This window comes from Rhinoraja longicauda, chromosome 2, assembly GCF_053455715.1.
Source record: "Rhinoraja longicauda isolate Sanriku21f chromosome 2, sRhiLon1.1, whole genome shotgun sequence".
NCBI classification, from domain to species: Eukaryota; Metazoa; Chordata; class Chondrichthyes; order Rajiformes; family Arhynchobatidae; genus Rhinoraja; species Rhinoraja longicauda.
Window position 1 is genome coordinate 60,011,724 of NC_135954.1, and position 20,462 is coordinate 60,032,185.

The window sequence follows — 20,462 nt, forward strand, 5'->3', positions numbered from 1 at the left end:
CGAAGCCACTCCTGCGATGTCTTGGCTGTGTGCTTAGGGTCGTTGTCCCGTTGGAAGGTGAACCTCCACCCCAGTCTGAGGTCCAGATCGCTCTGGAGCAGGTTTTCATCAATGATCCCGCTGCACTTTGCTCCGTTCATCTTTCCCTCGATGCTGACTAGTCTCCCAGTTCCTGCCGCTGGAACATAACAAAATGTGGAAAAAGTGAAGGCGTCTGAATACTTTCTGAATGCGCTGTATTTACCATTTTCTAAACTGTAGGATTCTTTCTGGATCTATAGGATCTTGGAAGATGACAACCAGTGCTATATCTATTGCCACCTTGTTTCAAATTTTGGGAGGAGGTTTATCAGATTCTGGGGATTTATTGGCTTTCAGTCTTGTCACCTTTCCAGAGTACAATGTACTCTGATTCAGTCCCTTAAAGCTATCCCTTTAGTATTTGGCATTTCCATCCTGGTAAAAAGACTGACTATCTAACCTATCCAGGCTTCTCCTAATTTTATAAACATTTTGGGGGTTTCCCCTTGTCCTCCGACGCTCCAGAGAAAACAATCCAAGTTTGTCCGACCTCTCCTTGTAGCAAATTTCCCCAGCATCCTAGTAAATGTTTTCTGCACCATCTCCAATGTCTCCACATCCTTTCTGTAATGCAGCGAACAGCACTGCACACAATACTCCAAATGTGGCCCGACCAACTTTTTATAAAGCTGCAACATGACTTCCTGTCTTTTATATGCCTCACCCTGACTGATGAAGGCACGTTTGCCCGCCAATGATATCTGCACCTATTTTCATTTACGTGTGGGTGATATTACATTTTATTCCATAAAAAGATAAGAAATAAGATTTACTTAATTCAATGTTGACTGATGGTTGATCCTTGACCTCACCTCCTTCCAGTGCAATCGCCGCATCAGTCAATTCCCTTGCAGTGTTTTTTCGGACATTAATGTGTTTCCTGTTCTGATTTCTGCAGAGAATTATTTAAAATTACTTGCTTCTTTTTTGCTGCCTAGATAGTTGTTGAGGAGCATGGTATTAGCTTAAATGTCCATATTCCCAGTTTGACTACTTCCCTGCTGTGTTGAAGTGGCTTGGCCTTTACCATCCATAAATATTTCTTCCTGGAACCTTGGTTCTTACCATTGTCACCTTCAGGTTCAATCTCTTCATCCAATGCCCCGTTCTCATCACCCTGAGCTTATCCAAATCAATTTCTAACCAGTGCCAAGTCCTGTTCGCTTGTTATCTGTGTTCCCGCTGACCTACATTGATACTCGCCCTCATTGTCCAAATTTATATTTCTCAGCATGTGTGTCATGGAACGTGTGAGGTGTCATTTTATCTTTTCCACAAGATTTTATCTTCTCCCCAAAATCCACAAACAGAACTCCTGGCAGACCCATTGTTTCTGCCTGTTCATGTCCCACCAAATTAATTTCCACCTACCTCGACTCCATCCTGGTCCATTCCCTCACTAAATTGTCCTAGTCTGCAGCCAGGATGAGGTGTTCCATACAAGGGCATCGGAGATGTCCTCATTCTTTAGGAAACGGGGGTTCCCCTCTTCCATTATAGATGAGGCTCTTACTTAGGTCTCCTCAATATCCTGCAGCTCCGCTCTTGCTCCCCCTCCCCCCATTCGTACCAAGGACAGAGTCTCCCTTGTCCTCACCTTCCACCCCATCAGCTGTCGCATACAGTATATTATCCTCCAACATTTCCGCCATCTCCAACGGGATCCCACTACTGGCCACATCTTCCCATCCCCACCCCTTTCTGCTTTCCGCAGAGACCGTTCCCTCCGAAACTCCCTGGTCCACTTGTCCCTTCCCACCCAAACCACCCCCTCCCCAGGTACTTTCCCCTGCAACTGCAGAAGATGCAACACCTGTCCCTTTACCTCCCCCCTCCATCCAAGGACCCACTGTCTTTCCAGGTGAGGCAGAGGTTCACCTGCACCTCCTCCAACCTCATCTACTGCTTCCGCTGTTCCAGGTGTCAACTTCTCTACATCGGCGAGACCAAGCGCAGGCTCAGCGATCATTTCGCTGAACACCTCCGCTCAGTCCGTATTAACCAACCTGATTTCCCGGTGGCTCAGCACTTCAACTCCCCCTCCCATTCCTGGGCCTCCTCCATTGCCAGAGTGAGGCCCAGCGCAAATTGAGGGAACAACACCTCATATTTCGCTTGGGTACACCCCAGCAGTATGAACATTGACTTCTCTAACTTCAGATAGTCCCTGCTTTCCTTCGCTATCTCCTCCCCCTTCCCAGTTCTCCTACCAGTCTTCGTCCCGCCCCCTCCTCTGACATCAGTCTGAAGAAGGGTCTCGACCCGAAACGTCATCCATTCCTTCTCTCCAGAGATTAGAATTGCAATTGAACTCTCAGACACAGTAGGATAGGAATCCAAAATGTCAACGTTGTGCAGAGTTGCACTGTTGATGCTGTTGTCCCATTGAAGGGGCATGTCTACTGTCTTTTGTGGTTGTTACAAATCCCATGGTGTAATTTGAAAAAAACTGGTTATCCCCAGAGTCCTGGCTAATATGTTTCCTTCAATCACCATCACGGAAACTGATTATCTGACCATTATCCTGCACCCTACCCCAGAGCTTTCTGAAAATTCTGTAATTGCTCTAGTGTAAGATTGATTATTTACTCAGTGCCAATGTTGCTGTTGCATTACGTTTGATACAAATGGGCAGTGGGGAAATTCATTCAAAGTTAATTCATTAATTAGATCTTAATACCTATCCACCTTTGATCAATTCCCTTATTTTCATGTTGATCAATTTCATCCAGCGCATCACTTTGCCAAAAATAATTTTTATTCCTTTCTTCAATTGCTTTTTTGTAGGAAAGTCTTAAAGGAGATATCTGTTGGAGATCTGGAACCAAATGAGACTGTGCAGGCTAATTTGGAAGCACAGCTGCTCTCGAAGCTCGACCATCCAGCAATTGTTAAATTCTACTCCAGCTTCGTAGAACACTATAGCTTCTGCATCATTACAGAATACTGTGAGGTGAGCAATTATTGAACCACCAGACAGAAGATTTGCAATGTTTTCAATTTATTTAGGTATATGTGCCAAAAAATACTGGTTGATTTGTATGGTTATATGTTGTTGACATAAACATTGCAGTGTTTGGAATAGATCAAAAGTTTTCTATGTTTCTATGATATTTTGGACTGCAGTGAATGGATGCACCCAGTCTCATACAACAAATTCTCATGCACTGCAATGGACTGGTAGCTCAGTCCTAAGAAATAATTAGAATTTAGAGATTTACAAAATTGTTGAGAACATTTGATACATTTGTTGAGAGCATGTGATGCATTTACTGTATCACATTTATTTTAGTCACGAGATATGATAGCTCAGAAAGTAATTGTTTAAAAATGTGCGATAATGATGCAGGATGTTGAGTAGAAATCACTACTTGTTTAATCCAGATTGGGTAAGTGATTTTGCGCATATAAATATAAATCATTTAAAGGATACATAGCATGTTTAAAGCACAATAACCTATGCCCTCTCTGCCTGATGGATTTAAAATCTTAGTTTACAAGATTCTTGCACCATATTTGAGATTATACCATTATTACCTTAATACTTCCTTGCACCATGGTTGCCAACACCCAACTATTTGAACAGTTATATGGCTTATATGGTTCTAATGATGTATGATAGAAGTTGTCCCATCAAAATCTATTAATCAAATATGATTCAAAGTGAATACATTTGCATCTTAATTGAATTAATTGATGTTCTATATTATACTTTTATTTAAGAATGGTTATGCTGGTGTTAGATTTCTTTCTTTTTAGTTAAATGAAAGAATGACCCTGATTTGAGAAATGCTGTGATGGATCTGAGAAGGAATGATAATTCACTGGGGGCATAAGATAATTTTATTTTACTGACATTGGTTTCTTGGACAACTTGTCATTGTTTTTTTCCCCAAGTGGCAACAAGAGGCAGCATCACTTTGAGGTTGTGAATTCTTGAAATTCTCTACCTCTAGAACCTGTTCATTTCTGATCCTATTCCACATCGAGTTGTGGGTGAAAACCCCCCCATAAAATAGACAAAGGACAGGATTTTAGTTGGAGGATGTACCTTTAACATGTGGAATTGAGGAACAGACTAGGAGGGCTGAATGGTCTAAGCCTGCTTCTATTTCTTACACTCTTGGAAGAGTGCAGTCAGCTAGCAAAGATGCTGAGGAATGAATAACATCTGCAGAATATACTGCATCTATTCTCTTTGTGTTCTGATAAGCTATTATATTTCTATACCATTGGACAAAATTTCATTTGAATTTAAAATATTTTTTTCTTTTCACACTAGCTATGCAGTTTTCAATTACTACACAAAAGTAAGCAATTCTCATAGTAAATAAATGGATAAGGTGCAAATGCAGCAATATCTGTTTTGCCCTAAGTGAAAATAATGCAGGGAGTCAAGGAATGCTATTTTCTCACCATGTAATGAAAAAGTATTACTCTTTGTCAGAATTGATCTACATCAGGAATCTTTTTTTTGGCACTGGAATGTCCCTGTTAATAGCTTCTTGCTATGACCAAACTTGTACCACATTGCGGTGATGGTCAGAAGCTACAATATTTTTATCAACAGACATCAATGAATTGACAATAATGTTCAATGGTATGTAATAATGGTATAATCTCAATTTGGTGCTGTGAAGTTTGAATTAGAGGAGCCGAATTAACTGTAGGTTATTTGGTGCCCGCATCAAAATATATTTCCTTTTTCTCGTGCTGAACTTATGTGATTTACGTGTATGTGCTCAGTTATCGTTGCTTTCAGAATTGCTGAATTCTGATTTACTTCCTCCACATGGCCCTTAGTCAATCCCATCTAGGTTGTTTTGAAGTGGACATCATTTATCGTATTGGATCAACCTGTGCTGTTATTGTTGGAGTCAGCAGTTCAAATTACTTTCTTCAGCGTTGACCTCTTCTCATTTTCAAATTTCTATTTATTTTAAAGACATGCATGTCCTTGGCAATTTCAGCATTTATTGCCCGTTTTGAATTGGCCTTGAAGTATGGTTGTGAAAGATTCCCTTTGCTAAAAATCATAAATGAAGTCGATAGATTTTTATGATATTGAAATGATTACTAATATTTTTTGTCTCGACCCGAAACGTCACTCATTCCTTCTCTCCCGAGATGCTGTCTGACCCGCTGAGTTACTCCAGCATTTTGTGTCTACCTTCGATTTAAACCAGCATCTGCAATTTTTTTCCTACTAATATTTTTTTGATCACTTAAAAAAAAAATCCAGATTTATTCATCAATTGATTATAAATTCATCTTCTGCTGTTGTGGGATTTGAACTTTTGAACTTGTGCCACTTGATTACTTGTCCAATATTCTAATCACTAGGCTAAACATTTATAATTAACCTCTTGAACCTTAGTTTTTCATTGAAATTAATCAGAAAGATGCGAGCTTTATGGTGAGCTACCATTTACTTTGAAACATAGAAACATAGAAAATAGGTGCAGGAGGAGGCTATTTGACCCTTCGAGCCAGCACTGCCATTCATTGTGATCATGGCTGATCATCTACAATCAGTAACCTGTGCCTACCTTCTCCCCATCTCCCTTGATTCCACTAGCCCCTAGAGCGCTATCTAACTCTCTTTTAAATGCATCCAGTGAATTGGCCTCCACTGCCCTCTGTGGCAGAGAATTCCACAAATTCACAACTCTCTGGGTGAAAAGTTGCTTCTCACCTCAGTTTTAAATGGCCTCCCCTTTATTCTAAGACTGTGTTCCCTGGTTCTGGACTCTAATCCTTTTATAATTTTATACGTCTCTATAAGATATTATAGAGATTGTTGCTGTTAAAGATATTATTGGCTGAGTGAATCTATAGATAGAAATTAATACAGAGTAAGTCTGATGATGGTTTGCGACTCAAAACATCACCTAGCCATGTTCTCCAGAAATGCTGCCTGACTAGTTGAATTAATCCACCTTTTTGTACCTTTCTATAGAAATGAATTCTTTATTTGGGGGAAGATTGATGTATATTATGTGTAATGCATCATTGAAGATTATCTGTTACTCAATGAAGAAGAAATGTTAACGTGAATAGGCTTAAAATATTCATACCAAACACTTTATAATGAGCTTACAGCCCAGTGGTATGAATATTGATTTCTCGAACTTCAAGTAACCCCGGCATTCTCTCTCTCTCTCTCTATCCCTCCCCCACCCAAGTCGCACCAACTTCTCATTTTTACCCAACAAAAAGCTAACAATGGCCTATTTCCTTTATCATCGTTACTTTTTTGCATATCTTTTATTCATTGTTCTTTATCTCTCTACATCATCGTCTATATCTCTCGTTTCCCTTTTCCCTAACTCGTCTGAAGAAGGGTCTCAACCATCACCCATTCCTTCTCTCCAGAGATGCTGCCTGTCCCGCTGAGTTACTCCTGCTTTTTGTGCCCATCTGACCCTCTGTAGTTTGCATACAGGGCCAGTAGATTGGTGGATGACGCAGTCAACCTAGGCCTGCACTTCATCCTCCAGCACCTAGAACGCAAGGGGACCTAAGCCCGGATTCTGTTTGTGGACTTTAGCTCTGCATGTGCCAGAGCTACTACACTCCAAACTCTCCCAGTTGACTGTGCCTGAACCCCTCTGTCAGTGGATCATCAACTTCCTGACAGACAGGGAGCAGGATGTGAGGCCGGGAAAGCACATCTCGGACCCGCAGACCCTCAGCATAGGAGCACCGCAAGGCTGCGTACTCTCCCCTCTCCTTTACTCTCTCTACACCAACGACTGCACCTTCACAGACTCCTCTGGCAAGCTCCTCAAGTTTGCAGATGACACAACCCTGATTGGACTGATCCAGGATGGGGAGGAATCTGCCTGCAGACGGGAAGTGACACAGCTGGCGTTCTGGTGCCATCACAACAACCTGGAGCTCAATGCTTCTAAGACAGTGGAACTAAATGTAGACTTTTGAAGAGCTCCCCCTCCCCATCAACAACACCACAGTCACATCTGTGGAGTCATTTAAGTTCCTTGGAACCATCATCTCCAGGGACCTTAAATGGGGGACCACCATCGACTCCACAGTCAAAAAGGCCCAACAGAGGGCCTTCCTGCAGCAACTGAGGAAACGCAATCTGCCACAGGCAATGATGGTCCAATTCTATACTGCTATCATTGAGCCCATCCTCACCTTCTCCATCATGGTCTGGTTTGGCTCAGCCACCAAGCACGACATCCGGAAGCTGCAACGGATCGTTTGATCAGCTGAGAAGGTTGTTGGCTGCAACCTTCCCCCCCATTGACGAACTGTACACTGCAAGGGCCAGGAAGCGAGCGGGCAAGATCATCTCTGACCCCTCTCACCCTGGCCATAAAATCTTTGAAGCACTTCTCTCTGGAAGGCGATTCCGGACTGTCAAAGCAGCCACAGCCAGACATAAAAACAGCTTTTTTTCCACGAGTAGTAGTTCTACTCAATAACCAATGTCTGTAGTCTCTTTTTTGCTCTGGTTTATTTTCACCCACATGTTTAGACCGTAATGTTGTATCCTTTTGGTTTTGATATGGTTATGCTTTATTCTTAATTGTTAACTGCATGTGTTGTCATTTGTGAGCGGAGCACCAAGACACATTCCTTGTATATGCACTTACTTGGCCAATAAACTTATTCATTCATTCATTCATTCATTCATTCATTCATTCATTCATTCCATCAGTTATTCATTCATTCTATCTTCGGTTTAAACCACCTGCAGGTTCTTCCTACACTTTATAATGACTGCTTAATTTGTTCTAACTGAACCATTTTCTTGGCCTCACTGGAGAATGGAAGTAAATGGAATTGAACTTACTTGAATTAAGGAAATGTATCAGAACAAAATGAAAATAATAGGATCCAAGATTTTATTTTCCTATAATTTAAGAAGTTAATACTTTTTATGCCGACCCTTTCAGTGTGGTCATGGCAGCACACAGTGCTTTACAGCCAACAATTGTCACTGTTGTTGTGGAAAAACATGCTAATCAATTTGGTCACAGCAGTTCTCACAATCGCAACATGATGAACCAGATGGGCAATTTACTTTTGATTGAGGGATAAATATCGACTAACAGCGGCTGTCATTCCTCCTCACTTTGAAGCAATGCTTGCAATTTAAAATGCAGATGAGAACTAATATTTGATGTAAAAGGCAGCATCTTTGACCATGCAGTGCTGTTTTAATTATGCTCTGGACTGGAACCCAAATACACAACGTTCTGAGACAATGAATTGTTCTCAATGGCAACAATACCATTTATCTGTGTATCTTATCCTTTATTGGTGATCCTTGGATCAGTAGAATAGGTGGATAATCAATCAATGCCTTGATTTGGATCTTGCAAGCTTCAACTGTTTTGCCATGTGAAAGGTGCTACATAGTGCAAATCGAACAATCAGTGAGATCAGGAAATATCTCCAACATGACTACATTCATTTTTACTCTTATACTCATTAATATGCTTTATGTCTATTAATCTTAAATTTAAAATTGACCCAACATTGATTGTTGTTTGTGAAAGGGAGTTTCATAATTCTACCATCATTACATGGAACAATGTTTCATATTGCAATCCTGACATGCTTGGTTCTTATTATAAAATTGTACCTCGGTGATCTCTCCTTGTCATTTAACCCTCAGAGTGCAATGTAGATTTACTAAAATTAAACTTGGACATTTTCAGCTTCAGCAATCCACCTCTCTGTTCTTCCTCATTGAAATGGCATCTGCAAACCAGGATATTAAATTGTGCAATTGTGTATGGTGCGAAGCTGGGGAGTGCCATCTGCCACATTCTGCACATCTGAAAACGAATTAATTATCCTCCTCACGTCACCTACCTGTCAACCTGTTACTGACCCCTGTTACAGGTTACCTTCAATTCTGCCTACTGAGGTTTACTATTAACCTCTTGTGACGAATCTTGTCAGATGTCGGAACTGTGCTTAGAGGACACTTCAGATAATTCAGTCGAGCTTGTCAGACGTGACCTACATTTTAGGAAACGTAGCTGATTCTCTTCAGGCGGCTAATATCTGATAAGTTATTTAAACAATCTAACTCAGTTATTTACTGGGATTTGATTTCAAGGGAGAGGAAAGGGAAAGATGTAGCTTTGAACTTCTAGCATGTCCCAAATGTCCTTAAGAGCCAGACACTTTTTCTAAAATGTAGTTGTGGTTGCAAATTATGGAGTCTGTTTGGTTCTATATTCCCCTCCACTCTGACCTCTGTCTGTGGCCTTCTGCACTGTTGGAATGAAAACCAACATAAACTTAAAGATCAATACTTTATCTCTCATCTGGCCTTTCAACAATGACAAGCAACTTGCTGTCTCTGTTTGTGTCAGTACTAGGCAATTTTGTTGTTGGTTATCTATCTGCAATGATAAAACCAAATAAAATTTAAAAAATGAATAATAAAAACACATACCTAAACCTTTTACCAAGCTCAGAGAACTGGGTCTCTGCACATCCTTTTGCATCTGGATCCTCTACTTTCCCACCAACACACCACAATTGTTATGAATTGCCAACGACACTCCCTTGATAACCATCAGCACAGGGGAACCTCAATAATGTGTGCTCAGCCCCCTGTTCTACTCACACTATACTCATGACTGTGTAACCGGACAAAGTTTCAACTCCATCTTTAATTTTGCTGATGACACCATCGTTGTTGGACAAATTATGGGTAATGATGAGTCAGAGTATAGGAGGGAAATTGATCGTCTGATTGAATGGTGCTAGAACAACAATCTTGCTCTCAACGTCAGTAAGACTACAGCTGCTAGTTGATCTCAGAAGAGGTAGTCCTAGTTTCCATGAACCTGTCTTCATTAACGGGTTGGTGGTGGAGAGAGTTAACAACTTCAAGTTCTTGGGTGTGCATATCTCTGAATATCGGTCCTGGACCCAGCACATTAAGAATTACCATCAATGCCTCTACTTCCTTAAAAGATTGAGAAGATTTGGAATGTCAACAAATATTCTCAAACTTCTACAGAGTAGAGGGCATATTAACTGGTTGCATTATGGCCTGGTTTGGCAACTCAAATGCCCATGAACAAAGGAGATCACAAAGTTGTGGACTCTGCCCGGTCCAGCTCCCTGCCATAGAAGGGATCTGTAAGAGTCGCTGATACAAAATGGCATCCAACTGCCCTCAGAATGACACTGTTGCCCACCTCTTCGTAGAGTGGATCTGCAAACAGTCTGGAGAATGATGCAAGGATCCGTGTCACAGTTTATCTCGAACGGCTCTGCAACAGAGGACTCTCTGACTTACAGACTGTTCTCAGGAACACATTCAGAGATGGCCATCAAGTGCTGCTAGTCTTTCCACTCTGAAAGGCGCTCTTCGCTCTGCCCTAAACGTTTTGATTTCCCAGCAGAGCGATATATCTGTCAGGGAATATTTCCGACTGGCCCCCTCCAGACTGCAGCAGTACGTGCTGAGGGAAGCACTGAAGCTTGGTGCAGCCAACATCAAGGCACTGTGGGGGAGGACTACAGTCTAGGGTCCTTTCGCTGCTGCATATTGTGGGGGCAGAGTATGGTGGAGATGCCCCTTAAACATGGGAAGGGACATCACCCAGTGGGCCACATGAGTGTCAAGGGTGCCTGGTGCAATGACAGTTTTGAGAACACTACCAAAGATAGCTCTAATGAATGTAAGTGTAGCCGCTGAGGATGTCAGAAGAGTTTTTACATTGTTCTTGCTTTGTGTATATTTATTATTCTGAATAATGTTTATTTTTGGAGGAAAAAAAATATCAAGGACCCACATGACCTCCTTCCTGTAATTCAGCAACCAGAAATGAACAGAATACCCCAAATATCCTAATCAAAACTACAACATAACATCCTGACTTTTTCACTCAAAGTTCCATCCAATGAAGGTGAGCATGCATTGCAATACAACCTCTTTACCACCCTGTCTATTTGTGTTGCTGCTCTGAGGGAGCTATAGACTGGCCCAAGGTTCCTTTGTACATTAATGCTCCCAAATGTCCTGCCATTTACTATGTGCTTTACCCTTGCATTTGACCTCCCAAAGTACAAAACCTACTATTTGTCAGGATTAAAGTCCATCTGCCATTTCTCCACCATATTTCCAACTGATCCATGTCCTGCTGTATCCTTTGACAATCTTCTTTGCCCTCTCCAAATCCACTGATTTTTGTGCAAAACCTGCTAACCTACATTTTCATCCAATTCATTTAAAGACTCATGCCACTGATGTTTTGGGTGGTCAGCAATTTTAATAAAGATTTACACCAGACGTTCTAACCTTTGCCATCAGTTGCTGTTTTTACCTGATAGTAAAGATGTAGATGTGATTCATTTCAGAAGCTCATTTATTATCCACCTTCCATGCACTGTTCCTTCTTGTGTTCATGATTGCACAGATAATGAATCATCAATGTCCCACTCTCCTTTTGCACCCTGAGAATACAATTTCCAACTTTTAAGATTAATTCCCTGTTTAACTGTGAGCACTTCTGCGCTCCACAGCTTTGTTTATGATTTCATGGCAGTCTGTTGATCACTGTGTGGTAACTTTCAGAAATCAGGTTAGGTTCAGAAATCAGGAAATCTACCTCCACAAATAGGACCTTGCGCCAGAACTATATTCTCCATCAAAGTCAAGGTCACCTTCATTCTCCACTCTCTTGCCACAGAGTGTGCAGCAGATCTTTGCCGTATCTTATTGTTGCTCACTGCTGCCCAGGTGACTGAAGACTCGCTAGGAGGGAAGTCAGCGGAAAAAGAGGCGTGAAAGGAGGAATCCTCGGATGGAGACTTAAGCCCCCATCTACCAATGGCTGTGCAGTGGAAGAGATGCAACTCCCTTAAACAGTCTGCAGTCAGAAACCCAGATCACTCTTCTTAGGCACCATCATACTTGAATGCAAGAGTGTAAGAATAGTAGATTACACTGAAGCAGTACACAAGAGCCATGTTCTTCCTTCAAGTTCAGAGTTGTTAAAATTGTTTGTCTTAACTTGTCCATAAAAGCCTATTGTCCTGGCAGTGGCACTGGGTTGTAGTTGCAGGTTCAGCCAGGTCAAGTGATGTTGATGTACTCCGTGCCTCTGCAGGCCATGTGAGCTTGGCCTCTTGGAGCAGCCTTTGATCTGTTGCAAGGCCTCTAGTGACTTACTCCACCAACATCCTGATCCAGACATATCAACCCATGAACGCGCCATCCCACGCCCCACACGACCACTGCTCAGACTCCGGGCCCCTGGGCGCTTTCCACAACTGACCTTGGAACATCAAGAGCAACTCCGAGGACACGGAAGATGAACCCTTAGCCTGTTGCTCCTGGAATGTGGAAAGCTGCTTATAACTAACAGCCCTCTGTCCAGTAAAAGCCAGTCTGCTCTCAAATGGCCTCTCATTTCTGTATGTGAACAGCGATCCATTGGCAAGTGGCATCTATCTGCTCCTAGTTGGCAAGTTGCTGTTCGTTTAGAAGGTGCATTCGGGTGGCAGAGATCACTTGTCCAGCTGAGTCGGGTGAACACTGCCTGGATGCATTCGGACTCTGGGTGGCCTTTGCTGCAGCTGACACCTGCTCCAGTAAACACTGCGTGAGGGGGTTGATTTTGAGACTGTGCCAGGAAGTGCTCTTGGAGCCCTGAAAGGCACTCGTTGCTTCCTGGTTCCGCACACCCTACTGGGAGGGTAAAGAGATTGACTCCTCCCTGCTGCTTGTAATCCTCACAGTAGATCAGGCAGCCTGCCAATGCACTCACCATCTCCATTAACATCCTCATCAGCTGGATCAGAAAGACTCTCACCTGATTCCTCTGGGGTAGTGCAGGTACTTGGCATCTCTGTTGCCAAAATCTGTGCTTGACTTTCTGTCTCCTGCCAAGCTGCAGCCTACTGGGTGCAAAGCCAGTGCTGGAGATCTGAAATAAAAACAGAAAATATTCTCTCAATGTTATCAGTATTGATACAAATGTAAAGGCTGATACCTGAAATTGTTGCATTCCACATTGATTCGCAAAGTTGTCATCAAGCCTGTGAGAGATTGATGTCGTGGTTTGGCGCACTTGCAGAGAATGACCATCACTCTTTCAGATCTTTCTCTCAGTGGTGCACTGAGATTTCATCTTAATATTTTTTGTGCTCTGGTTTCTGAAATGGAATTAGAACTGATGATCTTTTGACTAGGAGGCTCTGAATCTTAGTTAATTCTCACAAAGATGTTTAAAATATTACTATAGTTTTCATTGTTATATTTAGATGATGTGTTCAGGAGCATCAAGTGATGTATTTTATTAAAAAAAAGCTAGAGAATGCATTATCCAGGACTTTTGTAGGTTCTGGAAATTTGATCACATTTTTGATGAAATTATCAGCCAAGGACAGTTTAATAAAAAGGTCTGGATTGGAGAGTCAGTAGCAATGTGATGGTGCTTGCCCTTGACCTTGAAGTGTACACAATAATTCAGTGCTCCATGTAAGACCTAGGTTTGATCCTGTCTTTGGATGCTGAATGTATAGAACTTCCACATTCTCCCTGTGACCGCATGGGTTTCTGCTAACTCCTTTAATTTATTCCCACATCCCAATGATGTGCTGGTTGGTTAATTAACTGCTGTAAATTGCCCTTTGGTTCATGTTAGTGGCAAAAGAATCAAAGAAACGTGTATAAATTGCAGTTGAAGAAGTGGGGTAGGGACTAGAACAATGGCCAGCAGAGACTCGATAGCCTGAGTGGTCCCTTTCTGTGTGAAGTAAGTGTGTGATTTAATTTAGTGAATGTTTGCGAGGCCAGAGGGTCTACTTCTGCTCCTATTTCTTTTGATCTTGTGTCCTAATCTCTGGAATAGCAGCAGAAACATTTATCAAGCTGACTTTTGACACTAAAATTATCATTGCCAGAAAAGTATAACTAAGAATATTCACAAATCTGTCATCTGCAGCGTTTGCACAAAAAGACCTATAATTCATACTACGTCAATATTTCACTGCAGGGTGATACATTCATTCAACATCGTATACCATGAAAGTGACAAATTACAATAGAAAATTTTAATTCTTGGTGGAAGTTCAATAATGTGAAGACTAGAATAGACTCTTGATCTGCTGGTGCTCATTAATCCTGCAAGTCTCACCAGAAGAGCACTCGAAATGGGAGCACAACATCCTGAGCCTCTGCGTCAATTGCACTTTCCTGTCCGATTCTGATAGATTCTGGGAAACTGCTCATCTCTGCCTTGAATGTACTCAATCACTGAGCACCCACAGCCCCCTTGAACTGGGAAGCCCACTGTAAAATCTGTAACACAGACATTAATACTAGACTCACAGCCTTTGCAACTTTTTTGAAATGCCATCTAGTCTCCAACCAGGCCGTTGTTCCACTCCAGCTGAACTTGGAACTACAGTCATACAGCATGAAAACAGGCCCTTCGGCCCAGATTGCTCATGCCGACTAATATACTCCATTTGCACTAGTCCCACCTGCCCAAGTTTGGCTCATATATGTCTAAACCTTTCCTATCCATGTAGCTGTCCAAATGACTTAAGTGTTGTTATAGTTTCTGTCTCAACTACCTTCTCTGGCAGCTCATTCCATATACCCACACTCTGTGTGGAAAATAAAAGCCTCTCAGATTCTCATTAAATTTTTCCCCTCTCATCTGAAACCAGTGTCCTCTGGTTCTCGATTCCCCTACACTGGGCAAAATACTCAATGCATCTACCCTAACTATCCCCATCATAATCTTATACACCTCTATAAGATCACTCCTCGTCATCCTACGCTCTGAGGAATACAGTCCTAGCCTGCCCAACCTCTCCCTATAGCTCAGGCACTCTGGTGGGGAGAAAGCTGGAAGAGAAGTGGGGGGGGGGGGGGGTTGGTGGCTGGACAAAACCTGGCACATGATATATGATTACAGGCAAAAGGGGGTTTTGAATGAGTGATGATTGGGCAAAAGTTAGAAATTAAAAAATAAACAGTGTGAGATAAGGATACGTATAAATTGTGAAGCTGGTGGAAGAGGGGGGGAGGGTGAAATGGGTGAGAGTCCAGCTGGGGCACAGAGAAGAAAGGGAGGGGGGGGGGGGGGGGTTGTAAGTTAGTTACCTAAAATTGGAGAATTCAATGTTCATATCATTGGTTTATAAACTATCCACACGGCCTCACTCTGGCAATAGACGAGGCCCAGGATCGAAAAGCCAGTATGGGAATGGGAGTTAAAATGGTGGGCAACCAGGAGATCCAGAAGGCCTTGGCGGACAGAGAGCAAATGTTCAGTGAAATGGTGGTTGAGTCTACACTTGGTCTTGTCGATGTAAAGATGGCCGCATTGGGATCACTGAATGCAGTAGATGAGGGCGGCACGGTAGCGCAGCGGTAGAGTTGCTGCTTTACAGCGAATGCAGCGCCGGAGACTCAGGTTCGATCCTGACTACGGGTGCTGCAATGTAAGTAGTTTGTACGTTCTGCCCGTGACCTGCGTGGGTTTTCTCCGAGATCTTCGGTTTCCTCCCACACTCCAAAGACGTACAGGTATGTAGGTTAATTGGCTGGGTAAAATGTAAAAATTGTCCCTAGTGGGGTGTAGGATAGTGTTAATGTACGGGGATCGCTGGGCGGCACGGACTTGGTGGGCCGAAAAGGCCTGTTTCCGGCTGTATATATATGATATGATATGATAAGTTAGAGGAGATGCATGTAAATCTCTGTCTCACCTGGAAGGGCTGCTGAGATCCCTGGATGGATGTGACGGAGGAGGTTTAGGGGCAGCTGTTGCATCTCCTGTGGTTGCAGGGCAAGTTAAAGAGTGCAGGATATAGTTCCCAACTTTGTAGCATCAGTTATCTTGCAGATATATTAGACTGACATGGATAAGGAGTAACAAAAATATATTTATTAAACAAAATACTGTCTTTACTCTGGAATGATTTACTCCTGGAGAAGCTGTTGTAGTTACTGTCAAAAAGAAAATGTTGCACCTTCGATATTGAGCGATCAAAATCTGGTAGTTAAAATATTCTTTTATCTGTTCTTGTAACATTGCTGCTACTATTCAAATCGCATTTGTTGTGGGAAATTTTTGAAATCCAGAAAAGAGTGATTATTTTCAAGTCTTGTACTTTGAAAATAAAGCCATTGGTGAAGGAGGTCAACTGAACATCTGCAGTCTGTATGTGGTTGACGATTCCCTACTGAGTGTACCTATCGAACAGGCACCATACTGATAGCCAGGAACATTTCTTTTTAATCACAGCAATTCAAAGGCATCTATGCGAAGTTATTTAAAAGCCAGACTGGGTAAGGAGTGCAGGTTTCCTTCCCACAGGTCATTGGAGCGCAAAATGACTTTTTACACCAATCGAATGGAACATACTAAATGGGAATACGAGTGGGCCACCTGACCCTTTAAGCCTGCTCCACCATTGATCAAGACCATGACTCATCTACCTCATTTCCAGCACTATCTCCATAGCTATTGATTCCCTGAATATTTAGCTGTAACAGCTTTCATCAAGATACAACTCCATACTGCAATATAGTGTTGGGCAGATAAACCTGCTGCTAATCTATTCTAATGGCTATGAGATGGCAGGAACATTTTTGCTCCTCATCTCCATGGTTAACTACACAGAAAGCAACTGGCCTGGGTGGAGATCCTGGCTGTGTCCTCTGGAGCTGTTTACCAGCTGGTAGTATTCAGCGGCATTTTAAATTTCTGTCTATTCCATTCTGAGGTTCCCATTGGCTTCCAAAAGACTGCTATCATCCCATTGCTAAGCAAAAGCAAGATAGCATGCCTTAATGACTACCATCCAATGGCTCTGACGTCCACCATCATGAAGTGCCTCGAGAGGCTGGTGGTGGCACATGTTAACTCCAGCCTCTCAGACAACTTTGATCTGCTGCAGTTCGCCTGCCATTATAAAAGGTTCATGACAGACATCATCTCCCTGGTGCTACACTCATCACTGGAATATCTGGATAACAAGGACACCTATGTTAGACTCCTATTTATTGACTATAGCTCTGCCTCAACATCTTAATCCCAATCAAATTCATCTCCAGGCTCCTGGGAGTCAGCATCCCCTATGGAAATGGATCCTCGACTTGCTGACCCATAGATCACGATAAGTGAGTATAGGTGACAAAACATCCTTCAGAGAAATTTCTCAACACTGGTGCCCTGCAAGAATGCCTTCACAGCATCTTACTATGCTCCCTGTACCCTCACAATAATCACAACCAAATTCTGCTCTAACTCCATTAAAAAAATTACAGATGACACCACTGTGGTGGGCTGGATCTTGAACAATGACGAGACAGAGATAGAGAACTTAGTAACATGGGGTCAAATCAAGAACCTCTCCCCCAATGTCAACAAAACAAGAGGTAGTTATTGACTTCAGGAAGCAAGATGATGTACACAACCCCAGTCGGCATCAATGGTGCCAAAGTGGAGATGGCTGGGTGCTTCAAGTTCCTTGGTGTAAATTTCACCAACAATCTGTTCTGGACCAGCTACATTAGGGGCATATGGTGATTGATGCTGACCCTTCTTACCATTAAGAGAAGGATGTGGAAAGGTGAAGCCATACAGGATGCATTTAACTCAGTAGCCGAACTATTGATTAGAGGGTGGTATTGACAATGTGGAATTATCATGGAGACTGGCTGGAGGTTTAATTTGACAGCATTCTTAATCTATTAGAATCATAGAATCAAACAACATAGAAACAAGCCATTCAGCCCAACTCGTCCATGTTTGGCTGGAGGATGTATAGATGGAACGTTGATGTGCAATTCAAGGACTTTACGAAAACAGTTATCCTCTCCCATTTGCATGGTACTTTACAGGTACATTGAAAAACATAAATACTTTAGCAGGTATGATGTGAGCAAAAATGTAGGTACTAATGATCAGTTTAGAGAAACCTGGGGAGGCGTAGAGATTGAATTCTAAAACCTAGCACCCAGAGAGCTGAATGGTTCAGGATATTTTCAGGATTAATCTCACATTCAATAGCCTCCAAGCAGATTAAGAATGTAACCACTTTTTTTTTGTACAGTGAACTGTGCTAGAAAACTAGGATGTGTGGTTACCCAAATGGAAAAGTTGTGGATCTGAAAGGCTGTCCGTGGGACCTTTATAGCTTCAAGTGTCCTGCACGATTCAGCAAGCACTGGTTGCAGGATGCACAAGAACAGAGAATAGGGAGATAGATAAAAGATGCTATGCTATTGTTGATGTATAGGTAAGGGTTAAATGAAAGAATGTTCCTCATCAGCAAATCAATTGCTTGAGGGAAATTTCCAATTTCTGAACCACATCATTTGCTCCTCCCTCACCTCGGGTAATGACTGAAATATTACAGAGAAACAGCTTCTGTCGTCACTGATTGGACTCTGCATCAGGTGCCCCTCGTCTCCCTCTCCCCACCCCCACCCCTCCCCCAGACCAGATGCCTCCATCACGTCACTCACAAAGTCTTGTCTACACAGACCTATTTAGCAATGTGTATGAAGGAACTGCAGATGCTGGTTTAAACCAAAGAGAGACACAAAATGCTGGAGTAACTCAGCGGGACAGGCAGCATCTGAAGTCTGAAGAAGGGTCTCGACCCGAAAAGCCACCCATTCCTTCTCTCCAGAGATGCTGCCTGACCCGCTGAGTTACTCCAGCATTTTGTGTCTCTCCTATTTAGCAATGTTTTGAATGTTTCATTAATCTAAAATTTTCTCTGAAAAGTTTGAAAAATATATTGGTACAATAATTTATGTAAACATATGGTAATAGATTAAAACATCTTTTATAAGCTATACAATTAAAGTTACTTGGGTATTAGAATAACATTGGTGATCTCTACTTGCACATTTGTCAAGATTGCTCTAATTTGGTACACTGAATTATTGTGGAATCATCAATTCCATTTGCTCTCCAACACCATTTATCTGGTGCACAAGCTGGTGGTGTGATTCTTTGTTTTTAACAATTTGGTTTCAGGGTAGAGATCTACAATGTAAAATTGAGGAGTATAAGCAAGCCGGTTTGACGTTCCCTGAAAGCCAGATCATCGAATGGTTTATACAATTACTACTGGGAGCCCAGTACATGCACGAGAGGTATAACCAATTTATTTTTCATTTGAAACAATTGTGCAGCTATTTATAAAATGTGACTTTAATAACAGGTATTGCATTTTCAGTTTGTGCTATCTTTTGTGAAAAAGTTGTCGGAATATACACATCACTGAATCATTGACATTTACAGCATGGAAGGAGGCCAATCATGCCATCCATGTCTGAAGAAGGGTCTCGACCCGAAACGTCACCCATTCCTTCTCTCCCGAGATGCTGCCTGACCTGCTGAATTACTCCAGCATTTTGTGAATAAATCGATTTGTACCAGCATCTGCAGTTATTTTCTTATGCCATCCATGTCTGCAGGTTGTAAAAAAAACATGCAGACTAATTTCACTTTTCAGCTCTTGCTCTGTAGCCTTGAAGGCTAAGACACATAATGTGCACATCCAAATATTTTATAAATGTAGCGAGGGTGTTCTATTTTCACCAACCTCAAAATAATAATAATAATATTCATTTATTGTCATTGCAACGAGTACAACGAAATTAAAAAATAGCCAATCCTGACGGTGCGTAAAAACATATATGCATTAAATGCAAAAACAAATAAATACAATTATATTAAGCACAAAAGATTTTTTAACAGTGTTGCCTAGTGCAGAAGGTAGTGTTCAGTTCTCGTATGGCCCTGGGGTAAAAACTGTTCTTAAGTCTGTTTGTTCGGGATTTGATCGACCTGAAACGTCGACCAGAGGGCAGATGAACAAACAGACGGTGGCCGGGGTGGGATGGATCTTTTATTATTTTGCCTGCTCTACTGAGGCAGCGTAGGCTGAACAGGTGCTCCAGGGAGGGCAGTGAGCAGCCGATGATCTTCTGGGCCGTCGTGATGACCCTCTGAAGGGCCTTCCTGTCCTTTTCTGAGCAGCTGGCATACCATGTGGTTATACAGTATGCCAGCACACTCTCGATGGAGCAGCGATAGAAGGACATCATGAGCTTCTCCTGCAGGTTGGTTTTCCTGAGGATCCTCAGGAAGTGGAGTCTCTGCTGTGCCTTCTTCACTGTGGTGATGGTGTTTACCAGGTAAGATCCTCTGCGATGTGCGTACCCAGGAACCTGAAAGCGGGTACCCTTTCCACACAGACCCCATTGATGTAGAGTGGGTCGTATTCTACACTGGTTTTCCTGGTCAATTATAAGTTCCTTTGTTTTGGAGGAGTTCAGGACAAGATTGTTCACTGAACACCATGCTGCCAGCCTTTGGATTTCATCCCTGTAGGCT

At 42.2% G+C, this 20,462-nt stretch overlaps 1 protein-coding gene across 1 annotated transcript in view; it reads left to right on the forward strand.

The window, feature by feature from the left end:
- nek11 (NIMA-related kinase 11) overlaps positions 1-20,462 on the forward strand; it is a 240,266-nt gene that overhangs the window by 81,854 nt on the left and 137,950 nt on the right. Inside the window, exons 3-4 of the mRNA XM_078419768.1 lie at positions 2,869-3,034; positions 19,098-19,216. Coding sequence (XP_078275894.1) covers positions 2,869-3,034; positions 19,098-19,216 — 285 coding nt within the window. The remainder of the gene's footprint in view (positions 1-2,868; positions 3,035-19,097; positions 19,217-20,462) is intronic.